The sequence below is a fragment of the Thalassophryne amazonica genome, chromosome 7 (assembly GCF_902500255.1).
Source record: "Thalassophryne amazonica chromosome 7, fThaAma1.1, whole genome shotgun sequence".
NCBI classification, from domain to species: domain Eukaryota; kingdom Metazoa; phylum Chordata; class Actinopteri; order Batrachoidiformes; family Batrachoididae; genus Thalassophryne; species Thalassophryne amazonica.
Window position 1 is genome coordinate 83,950,445 of NC_047109.1, and position 22,028 is coordinate 83,972,472.

The 22,028-nt window shown below is 40.7% G+C and overlaps 1 protein-coding gene across 3 annotated transcripts in view; it reads right to left on the reverse strand.

Moving 5' to 3' along the window:
• Nucleotides 1-1,135: 1,135 nt before the first annotated feature.
• Nucleotides 1,136-22,028, reverse strand: part of si:ch211-197h24.6 — a 32,506-nt gene continuing 11,613 nt past the window's right edge. For all 3 annotated transcript variants that reach the window (XM_034174882.1, XM_034174883.1, XM_034174884.1), the window contains 9 exons: nt 14,359-14,435; nt 14,129-14,268; nt 13,222-13,347; nt 12,814-12,859; nt 12,675-12,737; nt 7,253-7,617; nt 7,056-7,160; nt 4,814-4,883; nt 1,136-1,485 (listed from right to left, as the gene is read on the reverse strand). In XM_034174882.1, the coding sequence (XP_034030773.1) occupies nt 1,430-1,485; nt 4,814-4,883; nt 7,056-7,160; nt 7,253-7,617; nt 12,675-12,737; nt 12,814-12,859; nt 13,222-13,347; nt 14,129-14,268; nt 14,359-14,435 (1,048 nt within the window). In that variant the 3' untranslated portion in view covers nt 1,136-1,429. The remainder of the gene's footprint in view (nt 1,486-4,813; nt 4,884-7,055; nt 7,161-7,252; nt 7,618-12,674; nt 12,738-12,813; nt 12,860-13,221; nt 13,348-14,128; nt 14,269-14,358; nt 14,436-22,028) is intronic.

A 22,028-nucleotide genomic window follows, 5' to 3' on the forward strand; every position in this document is an offset into this window, starting at 1 on the left:
AAAAAAAAAAAAAAAAAAAAAAAAAAAACCAGAGACGCGTAGAAGAAAACGGAAAACAACCATCAAAATGGATAGAAGAATAACCAGAATGGCAAAGGCTCACCCATTGATCAGCTCCAGGATGATCAAAGACAGTCTGGAGTTACCTGTAAGTGCTGCAACAGTTAGAAGATGCCTGTGTGAAGCTAATTTATTTGCAAGAATCCCCCGCAAACTCCCTCTGTTAAATAAAAGACGTGCAGAAGAGGTTACAATTTGCCAAAGAACACATCAACTGACCTAAAGAGAAATGGAGGAATATTTTGTGGACTGATGAGAGTAAAATTGTTCTTTTTGGGTCGCAGACAGTTTGTGAGATGACCCCCAAACTCTGAATTCAAGCCACAGTTCACAGTGAAGACAGTGAAGCATGGTCATGCAAGCATCATGATATGGGCATGTTTCTCCTACTATGGTGTTGGGCCTATATGGGTATGTCAAAATACTTGAAGAGGTCATGTTGCCTTATGCTGAAGAGGACATGCCCTTGAAATGGGTGTTTCAACAAGACAATGACCCCAAGCACACTAGTAAACAAGCAAAATCTTGGTTCCAGACCAACAAAATTAATGCCTCGCAGATGTGAAGAAATCATGAAAAACTGTGGTTATACAAATAAATACTAGTTTAGTGATTCACAGGATTGCTAAAAAAGCAGTTTGAACATAATAGTTTTGAGTTTGTAGTGTCAACAGCAGATGCTACTATTATTGTGAACACCCCCTTTTCTACTTTTTTTTTTTTTTTACTAATAGCCCATTTTCATAGCCTTAAGAGTGTGCATATCATGAATGCTTGGTCTTGTTGGATTTGTGAGAATCTACTGGTACCTTGTTTCCCATGTAACAATAAGAAATATACTCAAAACCTGGATTAATCTTTTTAGTCACATAGCACTACTATTATTCTGAACACTACTGTACATGAGCTCAGTTGAGCTTCATGGCAATGGCTGTGAATACTTATTTCTTAGTTTTATTTTCCTAAATTTGCAAAATTCTCAAAAAACCCACGCTGTTAATACTTTCCAGATGCACCGTATCTGCACATACCAATATACCAAATTAAAATAAATTGAACACACCTCAAAGAAAACACTGCATTCCATGATTTTATTTGAAGTGAACACTAGGGAAAAATATGATCATACACTAAACATATACATCACTTTATGTAATATGGGTCCTGTACCAAACTGCTCTCTTCATATTTGGTACTTCTAAAGGTGTGTGTGTGTTTGGGGGGGGCAAAATATAACATTAAAATCCTAACCAAAAGCCTATGCCTAAGAGCACATTTACATTAATGCAAAGGTTTTAACAGAACTACCACAACTAATAACCACATGAATCAGAACATGAGAGTTAAAGTAACACATGCCTTCTGATTATCAATTGTACAAATCTGGTGGTCGTCTGGGGGGGACCTCAATGTGTCTGGCTGGACCTGCATTAAACAAAACAACAAAGTCACATTAAGACATGGAACATGAAACTGCTTCACCATAATTTTGACTAATGCCAAAAATGTAGAACATTAATTCCTTTGGTGTGTACTCCAGTTAGTAACAATGCAAAATGTTTACCTTTAGTCACAAATGTTTCTAGTAGTGTTGGAACAAAACAAGGATGTTGTGAATTATGGAATTACTTTGATTTGTGTAGAATACTTCACCACACAGCAAATAAAGCTGGGAATAATGGCTCTTTGAAGGATGTTATAGTATACATACATTCCTTTCAAACATACTGCCCCGTCACCCTCTCCCCTCCAAAAACACAGTGCTATAATCTCAATTTATTCAGTTTCACACATGCACATAGAACCACAGCATAAGTGGCAATAATGCTGCAGTTACAAAATCCTTTCTGCATGGTTGTGCAGAGATGTGTTTTCAATGGAACAACAGATTTTCACCGATATTAAGCTGTTAGTATAAAGGTGCCATGACGAGAGCAATATTTTTGATTCACGCAACAGCATGACCTGTGTCGTGACGATCCCACCCGCTGTGTTCACAGCTGGACGTCATTCTTTCTTTGTTGTTCTCAGTCGTTCTCAATGTGTCTTGTATAATGGCACTACCTCTGACCTTGCTGACATGAGATTTGGGGTTCCACAGGGATCTGTTTTAGGCCCCTTGCTTTTCCTCCCTGTATGTGGCACCCCTTGGGCATATACTGCGGAGTTTTGGGATTGCCTTTCATTGTTATGCTGATGATACTCAGTTGTACATGCCAATAACTGCAGGAAATCTCACTCCCATAAAATCCCTGGAGGACTGTCTTCTATCAGTGAGAAGATGGATGTCTAGTAACTTCCTACTTTTAAACTTTGATAAGACTGAAATGATGGTTCTTGGTCCAGCGAGACATCGGCATCAGTTTGACCAGCTGGCGCTCAGCCTGGGTTTGTGTGTCATACATCATACGGACAAAATGAGGAACCTTGGGGTAATTTGTGATCCCACGTTGTCTTTTGACCTCCACATCAGGGATGTTAGTCGGACTGCTTTTTTCCATCTGCGAAATATAGCGAGGATCCGCCCCATCCTGTCTATGGCTGATGCTTAGACCCTGATTCATGCTTTTGTTTCTTCTAGACTAGATTATTGTAATGTTCTATTTTCAGGGTTACCACAGTCCAGCATTAGGGGTCTTCAGCTGGTTCAGAACGCTGCCGCCGGACTTCTGACACGTAGCAGAAGGTCTGAACATATCACACCCATTTTGGCATCTTTGCACTGGCTCTCTGTCTCTGTGAGAGCAGATTTTAAGGTTTTGCTATTGACTTATAAGGTTGTTCATGGACTGGCGCCATCTTATTTGGCTGATCTGGTGGAACTCTACGTGCCGGCCCGGGCTTTGCGGTCGCAGGATGCAGGACTTCTCTGTGTTCCCAGGGTGAAGAAGTAGTCAGCAGGTCAAAGAGCCTTTTCATATCGCGCACCCACCCTGTGGAACAGTCTTCCTGCGACCGTGAGGCAGTCTGAGCCCGTGGACATTTTTAGGTCAAGACTCAAAACCTATTTTATTCTCTTTCTTATGGATAGTTTTTATTTTTATTTGTTTTATTCTTTTACTTCTGTTTTTATTTATGTATTTGATTTTTTTTTAAATTCATTTTTAATTATTTATTCAATTTTATGTTGACTTGTTTTATGTAAGGCGCCTTGAGACGGCTTTTGCTGTGATTTGGCGCATTATAAGCTAATTAAATTAATTAATTACCGGCTGCCACGCGCTCTGCGCTGGACGCTGCGTATACAAAATAATTATTTCGTGGCAGATTAATCATTTTTTCCTGCAAATTGGCCGTTGAAAAAGGCTCTAATCACTTTCTGATCACAGAGTAGGCTGCAGTTGGAGCTGTTTGCGCGCGAGCCTAACAAGCTGCAGAAAGCATTTTGATCCATCTAAAAAGGTAATTGACTTGTTCACATCGTCATGGCTTGATACAACAGTTGCGTGTTTTTCCTTCTTGTCTGCAGCTGTTAAAGTATTTATTTTTATAACAGATTTAACTTCTTGTTATAATCTTTTAGATGAGCTGCACTCTGATGCGATCCGCTGGCGTCACCACTCGCTCGTTTCACTGCTTGCTTACATGTTGGAGATTAGATTGCACCACTTGGTGCGTGAAAGATTTTTTTTTGAACATTTCAAAATTCTCTGTGCAATAGCACACACCAGTGCCCCCCTCGCATCCTGTCTGCACCCGTTAAAGACGGGTTTACTCTCCAGCACGACACAGGCTGTGCTGTTGCGTGAATCAAGGTCAGGTGTTTAATCGAGGAAATACGCAAGCCTTATTGATGCTGGGGATTCCCCATAGATCGTTCGGCGCCTCCTGACTGTCACTAATGAGTTACATACACGTAGCAGATTTCAGTTTTATACATATAGTGCATTTTCATTATAACATCCACCTGAATCCATTATATTCAAGTTTTACTGCATAGCCAAAGCAGCAACTGATGGGGTCCAAGCACCATTTATGCCAATTCGACCCACAAAAAACGCGGGCATGGCAGATGCCGAAGACTGTTTTCTCACAGTGGAAAGCAGCTTTTACCGTGAATGCATCAAAATGAACAGTTATCACTAAAAAACTAGTCATAACATGACATCACACTTACGGAAACATTGCAATTAATCTACGACTCCATTCTTAACGTTAGCAGCTACATTCCATTCAAGCATGTGCTGGGACATTTTACCCAAAGCTACGTAAACGCTGTCCGAAATGTTATGTCGTGTGGACAGGTCCTATAAAACATAGAAGAGTGGAAATAATGCATGCCGCTATACAGCACCAAAATCTCTACGAATAAAAGTATGTCTCGGTACATCAAGACTTTCAATTTCCGTTCTCTTTATAAAAGCCTCCATGTTCCCTGTCACAGAGGCTGGGGCATTGTTGTTGGCCTCGGATCTGGCTGAAAAATGGCTGAATGTTTTTTCTGTTGAGAATGGGTGTTGCAGATCGATGGCAAAAGACCCAAGAAATCAAAATAAACAAAAACATTTTAGATTAAGATTCACAGTTCAGTTAAGTCATCAGCCAAAATGCAAAAGTAGTTATCGTGCCAGCATGAGGTTCATTGCTGTAGTTTTTGGATCAGCGTAGCGGTGATGATTTTGGATGTATGTGCCAAGGTTGGTTGCTATAGCTTTTGTAGTTTCGGAGCTAGGGTTACTTTTAGGGTAAACTGGAAAAATTATTAGTTGCAGCCACAGACTAACACAAGGCACAATTTCTAAACATTGTATACCTGATAGACCACCTGACATCCTGGAGGGGAAACCAGAAGGCCTCATTGGTAAACTGTTCATACCTGAACCCTGAGGAGAAAACAGAAGATTTTTTTTTAATCAAAACAACTGAACTAGTTTCAAATTGGACAACTAGAGTTTACAGGCTCCAGGTGACTGGTGTGTGTGGAGAGTGAGTGAGCAAGTGACATTAGGTAATTCAAACAAAATCTCCAGCATTGATGGAAAAGAAACACAGAGCCACATTTTTTCACATCCGATCCAGACACCTGAATATGGACATCTGACTATACTATTCCGATACCAGAGCTCTGTTTACTTTATTATTATCATCATTATTGTTTATTTTACAGTTGTATGTAAAAGTTTGGGACCCCTGATAATTTCCATGATTTTCCTTTATAAATCATTGGTTGTTTGGATCAGCAATTTCAGTTAAATACATCATATAGGAGACAAACATAGTGATATTTGAGAAGTGAAATGAGGTTTATAGGATTTACAGAAAGTGTGCAATAATTCTTAGGTGGGTGCATAATTTGGGCAACCCTACAGAAGAAAGAAGAAGAAAAAAAACAAATATTAGTAGATCCTACCTTTTGCAGAAATAACAGCCTCTATACGCTTCCTATAGCTTCCAACAAGAGTCTGGATTCTGGTTGTAGGTACGTTGGACCCTTCTTCTTTACAAAAGAATCTCCAGGTTAGTCAGGTTTGTTGGTTCCAAGCACGGACAGCCCGCTTAAAATCACACCACAGATTTTCAATAATATTCACATCTGGGGACAGATGGCCATTTCAGAATGTTGTACTTGTTCCTCTGCAAGAATGCCTTAGTAGATTTTGATCAGTGTTTAGGGTCGTCGTCTTGTTGAAAGATCCAGTCCCGGTGCAACTTCAACTTTGTCACTGATTCATGAACATTGTTCTCAAGAATCTGCTGATATTGATTGGAATCCATGTGACCCTCAACTTTAACAAGATTCCCAGTACCGGCACTGGTCACACAGCATGATGGAACCACCTCCAAATTTTACTGTAGGTAGCAAGTGTTTTTCTTGGAATGCTGTGTTCTTTTTCAGCCATGCATACCGCCCCTTGTTATGTCCAAATAACTCAATTTTAGTTTCATCAGTCCACAGCACCTTATTCCAAAATGAAGCTGGCTTGTCCGAATGTGCTTTAGCATACCTCAAGTGACTCTGTTTGTGGCGTGTATGCAGAAAAGGCTTCCTCTGCATTACTCTCCCATTCAGCGTCTCCTTGTGCAAAGTGCACTGTATAGTTGAACAATGCACCATCTTCAGCAAGATCATGTTGTAGGTCTTTGGAGGAGGTCTGTGGGTTGACTGTGACAGTTCTCACCATCCTTCGCTTCAGCTTGTCTGAGATTTTTCTTGGCCTGCCACTTTGGGCCTCAACTAGTACAGACCGTCCAAACCATACTTTTTTGGAATCTTTATGATCAGGCAAGTAATGTGGCATAAGTTTCAATATGATCGGAGCATCTTTTAATTTTGACTCCTGTGTAATTCTTCAATTGACCTCTACCTAAACCCCAACTGAAAATTCAAGTGGCCAATCGGTTTTTTCAAAAGGAGTGTCTGAGGAGTATTTCTGCTGAATTTGATGCTTTTATCACCTTTTGCAGGATTCCGCTCTAAATATTCTTATCTGCTGCACTATTATAATGGAAAATCATGAAAATTATCAGGGGTGCCAAACGTTTACATACAACTGTATACCCCCTGTTATACAGCTTCATGACGAAGTGGTACAGAGGAAGATTTTCTTAAAAAGAAGACCTGAAAGTTCAGCTACAATTTGTCAGAAGGTATAGCTAAGATGCAAGCCTAGATTTGATGTTTTGGTGAAAGAATTAAGTACTTTTATTTATTTTCTGTGGTTTCTTGCGGCATTTTCGAGGGCACAGGCCAAGTGGTTAGTGCACATGGTTTCAGTGCAGAAGGCTCCCAGTTCAAACCCCACCCCAGCCACATTTCTCCATGTAATGTGGAGTTGCGTCAGGAAAGGCATCTGGCATAAAAACTGTGCCAGAATCAACATGCAGGTCCACCTTGGATCTGCTGTGGGGACCCCAAGTGCAAACAAGGGAGCAGCCGAAGGGACACACACTTGTGGCATTTTGGAAAGGCACTCCTTCCTCAAAATGGTACAGTACTTGTATGCAATTTTGGGGTGCCCCCTGTGAGAAGATAAATAAATAAATAAATGTCTTACTGATGAAGAACTCCTGAGTCTGTACTCCATCAACGCATCTGTCAGTTTCTGCGTCACCTTGAGCACAATTTGTGCATCACTCTCATTCTCGATCTGGAAGGTATCCTGAATATAGAAAGTGAAAAAAGTGTAATTCAAGGCAAATATGACTAACGGCATGTAAGGTAGAGTATGAAATGTTGGAAGAGCGAACAAACCAAGTAAGTAAGCAACGTATTAGGAAGGCTGTTTCGATCTGGTCCATGTCCCAGCAATCCCTGCCGTTCCATTGGCTTTCCCAACGGTCTATCCATTAAGAATCTCCCCATTTGGTTGTCCAGACCTTCCTCAGGAAAAAGTCTGCCAGGTCTCTCGTTCAGGTGCCCAATTCCAAAGCCATCTCCACCCTCACTGCGGTAATGATCTTGGAATGGTCTTCGATTAAAATCAGGCTCATTGAAATCTCGCCTGTCTGAGTAACCTTTAAAATCAGAATCTTCAAATGCACCCATGGAGTGGTCGGAATAAGGCTCGCCATGAGGAAAGTGTTCCCCTGGAAAAACTGGGTCAGGAAATCGTGGACCTGTAACAGAAACATGATCATTAAGTTTAAACAATTGAGGGGGGAGACAGATCAGCATACTTTTTGAATCAATTACTATCATTCTACAATTATGGTAAATATTTTTAAGTAAAATGATGACTCTTGAGGGGATTTCTTGGGGATTCTGATTGCTCAATATTAGTGGTTAACAAAGCAAGATGTCAAAAACAGATTGTAATTTAAAAAAGCAAGGAGAAGCAGTCAATGATGGGTGCAAAAGGCTAAAGAGATCAATGGCAAAGAGTTAAAGGTAGTGGTGTAACTGCAAAGTTACATAATGGTACGATTTTATTCATGACTTGTTCTAAAAAGCCATAACTGCATTAACGTTGATGGAGTTGTAATGAAATTGCAGTATTAGTGGAGGGAACGCAGCTGCACATTCACGTGACGTTGTGAACGGACTGGAGCCTGTAAAAAAAAAAAACAAAAAGCCTCACGCTCCACCAGAGACAGCTGGCTACAGGTTCGGTACTGTGTCCAAACATGGAAAGAATCTCACAAAAACAACATCCGGAGTTGAAGACAAAGTGTCCATCACCTCTTCCCTGTGCAGCGGTGAGCCCACTGACCCGAGCACCATGCTCAAAGCACGGATGCAGCCAAGGCTCCAGAACATCTTCTAAAAACAATCAATAATTGTACCCTTTCTGCTTTTAGGTGAAAAGCCCCCCTTCAAACATAACACGACAATGGGCAAGACGCAGAAACTGGAAGAAAATCCGCGAACAAAAAACTAAATGGGGAACAGCGAAACATTCCACCTGCTGTCCGGAGGGACACACGGTCGGACAGGCGTGCACAATACCGCAGCAACCGTTTCATGCACGCTCATGTTCGCCCACACGAACACAATGTGAGCACGTGGGGGGGAAGCCCACCACAATTTATAATACTTAATTTCTGTTATAAAGAGTGGACTTAGCCTCCGCCTAGATGTACTCCAGGAAGTCATGATGTGGATTACTGTTCTTCCTTTTATCTTTTTTACATGAATTACCTGATGCGCTCGTCTCATGAGGAACCGGCCAGCTCCTGTCCTACAAACAGCCGGCTCTCGCGTGTTGAACACATCAGCCAGCACTGCGTGTCCAGTGCACAGTGATCCGCTGGTGACGTTGCAAATGTGATACATGTTTTAAATATCACAATGTGGGGAAATCTCAATTACACGTGCCTTGCGGGGGCGTCCAGCGTTGCTGTGCGCCGATGCGGTTTCCCTGTGAGAACAGCAAGCTGACGTACAAGCTTCGCACTGAAGTTACGTGACGTCATATTCTACAAGCCACTACAGGTGTTCTCCGGCTGTGCCTTGCGAGCACACATCTGAACAGCTGCAGGTAGCAGGAACACCCACACCTTTGTTTGTCAACCTCGTCAGCTCACAGAAAAAAAAAAAAAAAAAAAAGGCTCACTCTGTGTTCCATTGTTCTGTGATTTGAAATATATGTACATTATTATTTTTGTCCTGCATCCGTCTGATGTCTGTGTTCTTAATGTAACACTGTGTGCATGTCAAGTCCAGCTGACAGGTACCGTATGTCCACAGAGAAGCCTCTGAGGACAGCGATCAGACATGGATGAGTTCAGGCCTTTACCCTTATTTGCTTTATTTAATCTCCACTCTGTCTGTCATGTCTGTCTGACATGTCTGTCTGACATGTAAACTACAATTTACATGATGGAAGTGACATCAGCCTTCCTGGCTGGCTTCACACTGTGCCGCGCGCTCAGGCACTGGCTGGTCCTCATGTGATGAGGGCATAAGCGCCCACCCACACATGTGCATTGTGTGTTCACCAGCTGAGTTGCAGTGCACAGCAGTCAGCTGTCCAAGCAGTGCACTGCGGTGGACAGCGACTGGACTCTGGGACCCTCAGCCACAGCTGACAATGTTGGATTAATGTGTGTGTGTGTGTGTGTGAGAGAGAGGAACGACAACCATGTGTTGCTAGGTTACGCCACACTCGTGTTTCACTTAGTCAATTTTCACAGACAGCTCAAAAGTGGTCAGCTGCTCTCTACTCTCATACTGGGAGCATGAATAGCCCCTCCTTTTCCAAGTGTCCAGCGACAGGTGTTGGATGTTCGTGTGTGACACCTGGAATTTGGCCGACATCTGCCGAGAGGGGACTCGAATGGGCACTCGCTAGCTTTTGGCCGCTGGTGTGCGAAAATGGTTGCGGTGACAGCTGTACATGGTGTTTGAGGTGGCTCTGATTTTTCACAAGTGGCATGCAATTCCTCTTCATGCACCAGTTGGCTTCAATCGTGTTATGTGTGAAGTGGTATAAATATTACACTTAAATACATAACTATTGCCAATGAAAAGTCTTTTGCCACTTATAAATTTTAAAACTGATGCAATTTTTTTTTTTTAAATTTCATTAAAAAATAAATTAATAAATAAGACCATCACAGGATCAATACCACATAATGCCAAATTCCACCACCAGACCAAATGAATTCTAAACAAAGTGTTGTGCAATGCCATCATTAGAATGTAGCACTTTCAAATGCCACCCATTCTATGATAAATAATAAAATCATAACCAATGAATATACATGTACAATTTTAGCACCATTCTTTAATTTTACATCAAAATATACTTTGTCATTTTAGAATGGTTTATCTGTTGAGTAAAAATGGAAGGAAATCAACTGTAAGGCCAAGGTGAAGTGAGAAGCGTCGGCTTTTTAAATACTTGAAAGACACTGGACTCACCAAGAGGACTTAGTACAGCTATAACGGACTGATGCAGAGGGTGGCAGCAATTTAACAATAAGGATGCCAGATGCCATTAATGCCACAGAAGAAAAGGATGCGCTTGATTTACTGCACATTCATGTTTTGAGAGGAGCGAATTTTATGTCAAATAAAGTCATTTATATATATATATACAGTGAGGAAAATAAGTATTGAACACCCTGCGGTTTTTGAAAGTTCTCCCACTTAGAAAATCATGGAGGGGTCTGAAATTTCATTTTAGGTACATGGCCACTGTGAGAGACAATCTTATTAAAAAAAAAAATCTGGAAATCACAATGTATGATTTTTTTAATATTTATTTGTATGTTACTGCTGCAAATAAGTATTTGAACACCTGTGAAAATCAATGTTAATATTTGGTACAGTTGCCTCTGTTTGCAATTACAGAGGTCAAACATTTCCTGTAGTTTTTCACCAGGTTTGCACACACTGCAGCAGGGATTTTGGTCCATTCTTCTGTACAGATCTTCTTTAGATCTTTCAGGTTTGTGGTTTCAGCTCCCTCCAAAGATTTTCTATTGAGTTCAGGTCTGGAGACTGGCCAGGCCACTCCAGGACCTTGAAATACTTCTTACGGAGCCCCTCCTTAGTTGCCCTGGCTGTGTGTTTGGAGTCATTGTCATGCTGGAAGATCCAGCCATGACCCATCTTCAATGCTATTACTGAGAGAAGGAGGTCGTTTGGCAAAATCTCGCAATACATGACCCCATCCATCCTCCCTTCAATACAGTGCAGTCGTCCTGTCCGCTTTGCAGAAGAGCACCCCTGGAGTATGATGTTTCCACCCCCATGCTTCACAGTTGGGATGGTTTTCTTGGGGTTGTTCCATCCTCTAAACATGGTAAGTGGAGCTGATTCCAAAAAGCTCTATTCTGGTCTCATCTGACCACATGACCTTCTCCCATGCCTCCTCTGGATCATCCAGATGGTCACTGGTGAACTTCAAACGGGCCTGGACCATGTGCTGGCTTGAGCAGGGGGACCTTGCTGCCCTGCAGGATTTAAACCATGACAGCATCATGTGTTACTAATGTAATCTTGTGGCTGTGGTCCCAGCTCTCTTCAGGTCATTGACATGTCCTCCTGTGTAGTTCTGAGCTTTCTCAGAATCATCCTTACCCCACAAAGTGAGATCTTGCATGGAATCCCAGACCGAGGGAGACTGACAGTCATTCTGTGTTTCTTCCACTTTCTAATAATAATCATAACAGTGTTGTCTTCTACCAAGCTGCTTGCCTGTTGTCCTGTAGTCCATCCCAGCCTTGTGCAGGTCTACAGTTTTGCCCCTGGTGTCCTTAGACAGCTCTTTGGTCTTGGCTATGGTGGACAGGTTGGAGTGTGATTGATTGAGTGTGTGAACAGATGTCTTTTATACAGGTAAAAAGTTCAAACAGGTGCAATTAATACAGGTAAAGAGTGCAGAATAACAGGGCTTCTTAAAGAAAAATTAACAGGTCTGTGTGAACCAGAATTCTTGCTGGTTTGGTAGGTGTTCAAATACTTATTTGCAGCAGTAGCATACAAATAAATTCTTAAAAAAATAAAAAAAATCCGTACATTGTGATTTCTGGATTTTTTATTTTTTTTTTGGATTATGTCTCTCACAGTGGACATGTACCTAAGATGAAAATTTCACACCCCTCCATGATTTCTAAGTGGGAGAACTTGAAAAACCGCAGGGTGTTCAAAAAACTGCTAACTTAAATTATATATATATATTGTTTTTTTTTTTATGATGAAATAAAAATGGTACATGGAAACAAATTTTGAGGGAAATCTGTATACAAAGGGAGGCTTTGTAGCCCTGCAAGCCATATTATTACAGATATTTTCTAATAAAATGCTCAAAGGGCAGTCACAGCTCTCTCCAATGGCTAGCAGCCGGGCTCTGGTGGTGGTGTAAAACCAGTGCAAACCAATGACAACATACAGAAGGAATATGCGAAAGACACAAAAAAGGTGAGAACTGTGTGTTGAGGACACTGAATTCATTTTCATTCTGGGTGAGCTGCGAAGCAATTTTCATAGAAAAAAGGGGGTGGGCAGATGTTCAGGGGAGGTATATACACAGGATACAGTATTTAAAGTGTTCTCCACTTTAAGCCTGTGGAGATCATATTCATAAAATGGAAGACAAACTGTGATTTAGATTGCTAGTCGTCAGAACTTAAATGTGAAGCGTGGATTTTGCATTTGTATGCCATGTTCTGTAAAAGTTTTATTATATACATATACAGAATATTGTTTAAATACAAAACTCACTCACCAAAAAGTGGCATCTTGGGTCCCATCAGTGGACCTGGTGGAAGAGCCTTAGGAATGGCAGAACCTTTGACAGATGTAGTAAACTGAGAAAACAAGCTCAACTAAACAACTTTTGAGGGAAATCAGTCAATGCAACTTACGGAGATCTTTGAAGGCAGGTACATCCCGGGGTTCTTTCAGGATCACCTAAAACCATCAACAGAATTAGAAAATATTCAGTCATATTGTGTACCATAAATAGACCCACAGTTCAAAAATATACTGTTTTTTTTTTTGTTTTTGTTTTTTAAAAAGGTGCAGATGCTTTAATAGGTATTCTTTTAAAATTTATCTTGGCAATACCAATTGACAGAGCTGCATTTCAAAGGCTTCATGTGTGTCACAAACACCACCTCATGATTAAAGTCACATCTAAGGGGCTAGTCACACTAGTTTAAAACGCAGGTAAAATTCACTTTGCCAATCTGTAATAAGCACCATGTGAAAAATCAGATGACTCAACAGACGACCTTCATGCTACTGCAGCAGGGAAATAGCATGATCATCACCTTAAGTTGTCCCCTTCCTTCTGCCTTCTCTACCTCAGCTGCAACTTCTTTAATTGTCTTCCTGAGAGCAGGATTTTTCGCTGCCTCGGCCTCATCAAAAGGGATCTTGTCAGCGTGTGCACGTTTCTATATACACAAGGAAAAACAATACACCAATATGTTACATGGAGGGCATTCAGGGAGCACATAATTCTGCCAGTGTGGTCATGACCAATTCCATCGCCATCAGATGGAGGATGATGACAAGCACTTAGCAATTGGATTTTCTTTGTTTCCAACATACAGCCTTTACATTCCTGAATAGGGAATATAAAACACAGTGGAGCCATTTCAGGAAAGTTGAATGATTGCTTGATTTTCTGCCATCGGTTGCTGCTAGGAAGAGTGAGCGAGACCTTTTCTTTGAAGCTTAACTCAGTGAATGACAGTTTCCCCATAGCTGACGCTATACATGCAGTGGATGATTTCAATGCGACCACTGACACCAAGGATTGCACAGGTTCAGATGGATCTGGTAACAGTGGTTCAAACAGCCCAATGACCTTGGACTTTGTGAAAAGTAGGGTGCACGAGTTGCTGGACTATGGTTTCAGCATTCAAAGGTACCCAGCTTATTATGGTAAGGAGATCTACCACGTTCTCATGGGATAAACACTGGAGAATGCTGCAGTTTTATTTCAAGGGGGACACGAGCAGCTAGAGAAGGCCAAGGGGAAGCTAATGGTACAATAGGCTGTGGCATATGGACTAGCTGTCTGCCGGGGTGGTTACCATCTAGTTCCATGATGTGGTGGATGCAGCAACACACAGTACAGGCGCATGCTCCTAGACTTGACATAAAATATATGACACAATATCTAAGATGACAATTCTGCAAAGAAACTACTTTTAAAGGCAACATACTCACCAAGTATTTCAATGTGTGTTTCCAGCCCGTCACATGAGCAAGCATATCATGCTGCAAGCGGGACACAGCGCAGAGCTTGCACTGGTAGTGTGGTGGGACAGATTTGGTGGGGCTGCGATACTCCCATACAAACTGAAGACCTGATAGACAAGTATAATCAATGCACATTACAAAATAAACTGGGAAGAAAGTTACAGTGGAAGTAAACTCAGTGGAAGAACTACACTTACCAATGATACGATCTGTAACATCCTTTAGCTGCTTGCTCAGAGGTGAAGTGTCTGATAAGATGACCCTTTTGCAAACACTGGAAAATAAAAGGTGTGGTCAGAACAAAAAATCAAAATGCTGATTTAAAGTGAAGCCTATTAAAAATCAGTTTCTTTAAAATAACTTTAAGACGTCCCATCCACCTATGTACAGTGCACCTGCGAAGTATTCACAGCGGTTCACTTTTTCCACATTATGTTACAGCCTTTGTCCAAAAGGAATGAAACTTTTCCCCCTCAAAATTCTACACATAGACAATGTGAAAAAAGTTTTTTTTTTACATTTTGCAAATTTATTTAAAAAATAAAAATATTATATTCATTAATCATTATCATAAGAAATAACATGTACATAAGTATTCACAGCCTTTGACATGAAGCGCAAAATTAAGCTCTCAGGTACATCCTGGTTCCACTGATCATCCTTGAGATGTTTCTACAGTTTAATATGAGTCCACCTGGGGTAAATTCAGTTGACTGGATGTGATTTGGAAAGACACACACCTGTCTACAAAAAAGGTCCCATAACAAAGCATGAAGTCAAAAGAATTGTCTGTAGACCCCCAAGACACAATTGTCTCAAGGCACAAATCTGGGGAAGGGTACAGAAACGTTTCTGCTGCTTTGAAGGTCCCAATGACTACAGTGGCCTCCATCATCTGTAAATGGAAACAGTTCAGATCCACCAGGACTCTTCTTAGAGCTGGCCGTCCGTCTAAACGGAGCAATCGGGAAAGAAGGGCCTTAGTCAGCGAGGTGGCCAAGAATCCAATGATCACTCTGTCAGAGCTCCAGCATTCCTCTGTGTAGAGAAGAGAACCTTCAAGAAGGACAACCATCTCTGCAGAAATCCAGGAACCAGGCCTGTATGGTAGAGTGATAAATGGTAAATGGACTGCATTTATATAGCGCTTTTCCATCTGTATCAGACGCTCAAAGCGCTTTACAATAATGCCTCACATTCACCCTGATGTCAGGGTGCTGCCATACAAGGCGCTCACTACACATCGGCCTTGCCCAAGGGCCCAAGGGCCCTTAGTGATTTTCCAGTCAGGCGGGGATTTGAACCCATGATCTTCTGGACTCAAGCCCAACAACTTAATCACTAGATCATCACCTCCCCTGAGGTGAGTGGCCAGACGGAAACCACTCCTTAGTAAAAGGCACATGGCAGCCCACTTGGAGTTGATCAAAAGGCACCTGAAGGACTCTCAGGCCACGAGAAACAAAATTATCTGGTCTGATGAGACAAAGATTGAACTCTTTGACGTGAATGCCAGGCATCATGTTTGGAGAAAATCAGGCACCATCCCTACAGTGAAGCATGGTGGTGGCAGCATCATGCTGTGGGGATGTTTTTCAGCAGCAGAAACTGGGAGACTAGTCAGGATTGGGGGAAAGATGAAGGCAGCAATGTACAGAGACATCCTGGATGAAAACCTGCTGCAGAGAACTCTTGACCTCAGACTGGGGTGACTGTTCATCTGTCAGCAGGACAATGACCCTAAGCACACACCCAAGATATCTAAGGTGTGGTTTCAGGACAACTCTGAATGTCCTTGAGCGGCCCAGCCAGAGCCCAGACCTGAATCTGATTGAACCTTTCTAGAGAGATCTAAAGCTGGCTGTGCACCGATGCTCCCCATCCAAACTGATGGGGTATGAAAGGTGCTGCAAGGAGGAATGGACAAAACTGCCCAACGACAGTTGCACCAAGCTTGTGGCATCATATTTAGGAGGACTTCAGGTTCAAATTGCCACCAAAGGTGCATCAACAAAGCACTGAGCACAGGGTGTGAATACTTATGCACACGTGATCTTAGATTTTTTTTTTATTATTTCTAATAAATTTTCAAAAATTCCCGCCCCCCCCCCCCCCCCCCCCCAAAAAACCCCACAAAAAAACTCATTACGGGGTGTTGTGAGCAGAATTTTGAGGGAAAAATTAATTAACTCCATTTTGCAACAAGGCTGTAACATAACAAAATGTGCAAAAAGGTGAAGTGCTGTGAATACTTTCCAGGTGTGTTTGTGTATGTGGTGTGTTCACACATGTAGTGTGTGAACACACCACATACACAAACTCATCTATACGTATTCTCTGGCTGCTTGTGTCAATGACTTCAGAACAGATGATCAGTGCCAGAAGATGAACAATTCCGTTATTTGTTGCGTTTGAAAAGACACACTGACATGAACACTTTCCCTGTGTACCAATCAGTTTGAGATGAGTGGTCATGGTTTCTCAGAGGAAAGAATAGCAGCTGACATTAAACTAGAAACATTATATATCTGAGCAGGTCATTGAAAAACTCAGAGTGGGCAACACAGATAAAATCCCCACATTCCATATGTAACAGTACTAATGTGTGATAGAATTTAGAACATTTTTCAGTTGGCCAGACTCAGTTAATAAAGTAAACAAAACACCTAATAAATCAAGAGACTATAACTAATGAAAAAAATCCTTTAACATGTCTGTGGCCATAAAAACACTCATTGGTATGCAATTGGGGGAGGGGTGTCTAATTTCATTACAAGATAGTAAAATTAAGAATTGTGTTTACTTCTCACACTATCTAGAGGTGTCTGAGACTTAAGAATGATGATTTTAAGCAATTTACATTAATTGAGCAACTGTTATATTCAGAAACTGAGCCTCTCCATGTGTGTCTTTAAAGCCTGAAGGAACATTCAGGAATAACAGTTCCCAGGTCTTCTCTTTCAAGGCCCAAACTAGGCCTCACTTTCACAGAACTGAGACATCCATGTCACTATTAAAACAGCAGCCAGGATATTATTCGTTTTCTCCAAGGCCATTGCACATCTTATTTCAGTGTGCTGAATTTAATCTGTGTCGTTTGACGTTTACACTGAACACTGAACTTCACAATTTCTTTATTTTGTGGTTCAAGCCGTCATGCAGCAGAAATTATGCAGTTTTAAAAGGCAAGGGGGTACACCTCAGTGAGTAAGAGAGACTACGTCCTTTGATCAACCACGATTTTCTTCTTAGGAAAGGCCAGAAGTGATGCATACACAGTAGTGCAAGTAAAATTAGGTCTTTCACAAACCCTCCCAACATCCTTTCTTGCTTAAAGGGTATGAAGGCATTTCCAGTTGTGCTCAAAAGTCTATATGATCTGGCAGACTTTTTTTTTAATTTTTTGGCCATTTGTCACAGAATATGAATGATAGAAACTTTTTTCCCCACTCACGGTTAGTGGTTGGGTGAAGCCATTTATTGTCAAACAAGTGTTTTCTCCTTTTAAATCAAATCAATTTTATTTATATAGCGCCAAATCACAACAAACAGTTGCCCCAAGGTGCCTTATATTGTAAGGCAAGGCCATACAATAATTATGGAAAAACCCCAACGGTCAAAACGACCCCCTGTGAGCAAGCACTTGGCAACAGTGGGAAGGAAAAACTCCCTTTTAACAGGAAGAAACCACCAGCAGAACCAGGCTCAGGGAGGGGCAGTCTTCTGCTGGGACTGGTTGGGGCTGAGGGAGAGAACCAGGAAAAAGACATGCTGTGGAGGGGAGCAGAGATCAATCACTAATGATTAAATGCAGAGTGGTGCATACAGAGCAAAAAGAGAAAGAAACACTCAGTGCATCATGGGAACCCCCCCAGCAGTCTAAGTCTATAGCAGCATAACTAAGGGATGGTTCAGGGTCACCTGATCCAGCCCTAACTATAAGCTTTAGCAAAAAGGAACGTTTTAAGCCTAATCTTAAAAGTAGAGAGGGTGTCTATCTCCCTGATCTGAATTGGGAGCTGGTTCCACAGGAGAGGAGCCTGAAAGCTGAAGGCTCTGCCTCCCATTCTACTCTTACAAACTCTAGGAACTACAAGTAAGCCTGCAGTCTGAGAGCGAAGCGCTCTATTGGGGTGATATGGTACTATGAGGTCCCTAAGATGAGATGGGACCTGATTATTCAAAACCTTATAAGTAAGAAGAAGAACTTTAAATTCAATTCTAGAATTAACAGGAAGCCAATGAAGAGAGGCCAATATGGGTGAGATATGCTCTCTCCTTCTAGTCCCTGTTAGCACTCTAGCTGCAGCATTTTGAATTAACTGAAGGCTTTTCAGGGAACTTTTAGGACAACCTGATAATGAATTACAATAGTCCAGCCTAGAGGAAATAAATGCATGAATTAGTTTTTCAGCATCACTCTGAGACAAGACCTTTCTAATTTTAGAGATATTGCGCAAATGCAAAAAAGCAGTCCTACATATTTGTTTAATATGCGCATTGAATGACATATCCTGATCAAAATGACTCCAAGATTTCTCACAGTATTACTAGAGGTCAGGGTAATGCCATCCAGAGTAAGGATCTGGTTAGACACCATGTTTCTAAGATTTGTGAGGCCAAGTACAATAACTTCAGTTTTATCTGAGTTTAAAAGCAGGAAATTAAGAGTCTAACCAAATACCGGCATCACTGAAAGCAGCCAAAGATAACGATACGTCTTTGGGATGGTTATGAGTAATTTTTTCTCCAATAGTTAAAATTTTATTAGCAAAGAAAGTCATGAAGTCATTACTAGTTAAAGTTAAAGGAATACTCGGCTCAATAGAGCTCTGACTCTTTGTCAGCCTGGCTACAGTGCTGAAAAGAAACCTGGGGTTGTTCTTATTTTCTTCAATTAGTGATGAGTAGTAAGATGTCCTAGCTTTACAGAGGGCTTTTTTATAGAGCAACAGACTCTTTTTCCAGGCTAAGTGAAGATCTTCTAAATTAGTGAGACGCCATTTCCTCTCCAGCTTACGGGTTATCTGCTTTAAGCTGCGAGTTTGTGAGTTATACCACGGAGTCAGGCACTTCTGATTTAAAGCTCTCTTTTTCAGAGGAGCTACAGCATCCAAAGTTGTCTTCAATGAGGATGTAAAACTATTGACGAGATACTCTATCTCACTTACAGAGTTTAGGTAGCTACTCTGCACTGTGTTGGTATATGGCATTAGGGAACATAAAGAAGGAAACATATCCTTAAACCTAGTTACAGCGCTTTCTGAAAGACTTCTAGTGTAATGAAACTTATTCCCCACTGCTGGGTAGTCCATCAGAGTAAATGTAAATGTTATTAAGAAATGATCAGACAGAAGGGAGTTTTCAGGGAATACTGTTAAGTCTTCAATTTCCATACCATAAGTCAGAACAAGATCTAAGATATGATTAAAGTGGTGGGTGGACTCATTTACATTTTGAGCAAAGCCAATTGAGTCTAATAATAGATTAAATGCAGTGTTGAGGCTGTCATTCTCAGCATCTGTGTGGATGTTAAAATCGCCCACTATAATTATCTTATCTGAGCTAAGCACTAAGTCAGACAAAAGGTCTGAAAATTCACAGAGAAACTCACAGTAACGACCAGGTGGACGATAGATAATAACAAATAAAACTGGTTTTTGGGAATTTTTTCTTTTTAAATCATAATGACAACAGAAACCACCCAAATGACCCTGATCAAAAGTTTACATATACCAGATCTGAATACCATGTTATTGCCCCCTTTAACATCAATGACAGCTTGGAGTTTTTTGTGGTAGTTGCGGACGAGGCTCCATTTATAGTGTAGCAGATGAGAATATTTACAGAGAATACTTATAATGGTGATGCAAGCACCAAATCTGGCACAAATACTCCTTAGACATTATTCTTGAAAAAGCACAGTATCTACTTCAATTTCTAAAAGGCAGCCAGGTAGGGGTCCATTGAAGAATTACACATGGGTCAAAATTTAAAAATTCTCCAATCATATTGAAAGGTATTCCATATTTTTCTGATCATAAAGATTTTTAAAAAAAATGTTTTGCTTGGACCATCTATGAGTTATGGAGTAAAAAATAAATAAAGAGCAGAAATGGTGAAAAAGGTCAATTTCAGTTTGTACAAGGGTCAAAAGTTAAAGTTGCTCTAACTTTGGTAAAAAGTGATGCAGATTATTGGTTAAGGTAATAGGATTAATAAATTAATAGTTTTGACTGTGTTGAGTCCAATGTCCATTGGATTCTATGACACGTGACATGTTATCCCGTAACATGATAACTAAGCATGACACATGATTCAAACTATTCCTTTTAAAAACCAGATTAACTCAACCAATAATCTGCATTAATTTTTTTCCAAAATTAGAGCAACTTTAACTTTTGACCCCTGTACAAACTGAAATACTCGTAGACCTTTGTCACAATTCTTGTTTTTTTTTTTTCCCTGTAACATTCCGTCATAGATAGTCCAAACTATACCTTTTTGGAATCTCTGATCAGACAAATGTGGTATAGTTTTCAGTATGAATGGAGCATCTTCTAATTTCAACCTCTGTGTAATTCTTCAATTGACCCCTACCTGGCCACCTACCAGCAGTGGACACAGCTAACCAAAAAGTTAACTTTTATATGTTAAACCGCTAGTTTTTTTAGTGGTTTATGCAGCCCATTTTTCTTCAAGTGCCTCTTTATTGTGCATCTTGAAACAGCCATACCATTTTTCCAGAGAGTTCTGTATTTCAGCTGAAGTTTTTTGTGGGTTTTTCTTTGCATCCCAAACAATTTTCCTGGTGGTTTTTGCTGAAATATTTGTTGGTCTACCTGACCATGGTTTGGTTGCAACAGAATCCCTCATTTTCCACTTCTCAGAGTTTGAACACTGCTGATTACCATTCTCGGTCTCCTGGATAGCTTTTTATATCCCATTGCAGTTTTATACAGTTCAATAACCTTTTCTTTGACAATTCTATTACTTTCCCCCATGACTCAGAAATGACAGTGCAGCACTGGATGAAAGATGCAAGGGTCTGTCAGGAGCCCAGAAACTCACTGACCTTTTACACACAGTGATTATAAGAAAACAGATCACAGGTGAGGATGGTTACCTTTTGTAGCCATTCAAACCACTTTGTGTCAACTTGTGTGCATGTTATCAGGCCAAAATCAGCAGAGTATGTAAACTTTTGATCAGGGCCATTTGGTTAGTTTCTGTTGTCATTATGTTTTAAAAAGAGGAAACCAGTTGTTTGACAAAAATGGCTTCACACAACCACATGACTGAAATTTTTTTTGTGTTATTCATGTTCTCTGAAAAATGGCCAATAAATAAATAAATAAAATAAAATAAAAATCTTCCAGGATAAGTAAACTTTTGAGCACATTGTACAAATTTTGAACAGATTCAGTCAATATGTCACCTACCACAATAACAATGTAAGCACCACAGATATCAAAATAGTCTTCTAAGCAATAAGTAAGACATGCCACTCAAGTCAGTGTATTGCAGGCTATTTATTGTGGGGAAAGAAGGAATACTTCACCTTGCATTTAAAAATACATAATTGTTTGTACAGCACAAAAGTGCATGTTTCCATGAAGGGCATTCATCAACAACTATCACATGTGCATTACTGTATAATTGTGCCTGCTGAATTTAGACCATGTCTGTGCCCTCTCAAACATTTAGCAACATTCCAAAAGAATGTGCTGCAATATTATTTAAAATCATCTATGTGTACAAAAACTGTAAATCTTGAGAAGACATTGCAAAATGTCTTTAAAATTATTTCTACAACAGAACATGGATTTCCAGAGGTCAAATCCATAGATGGCACCACAAAGGTCCA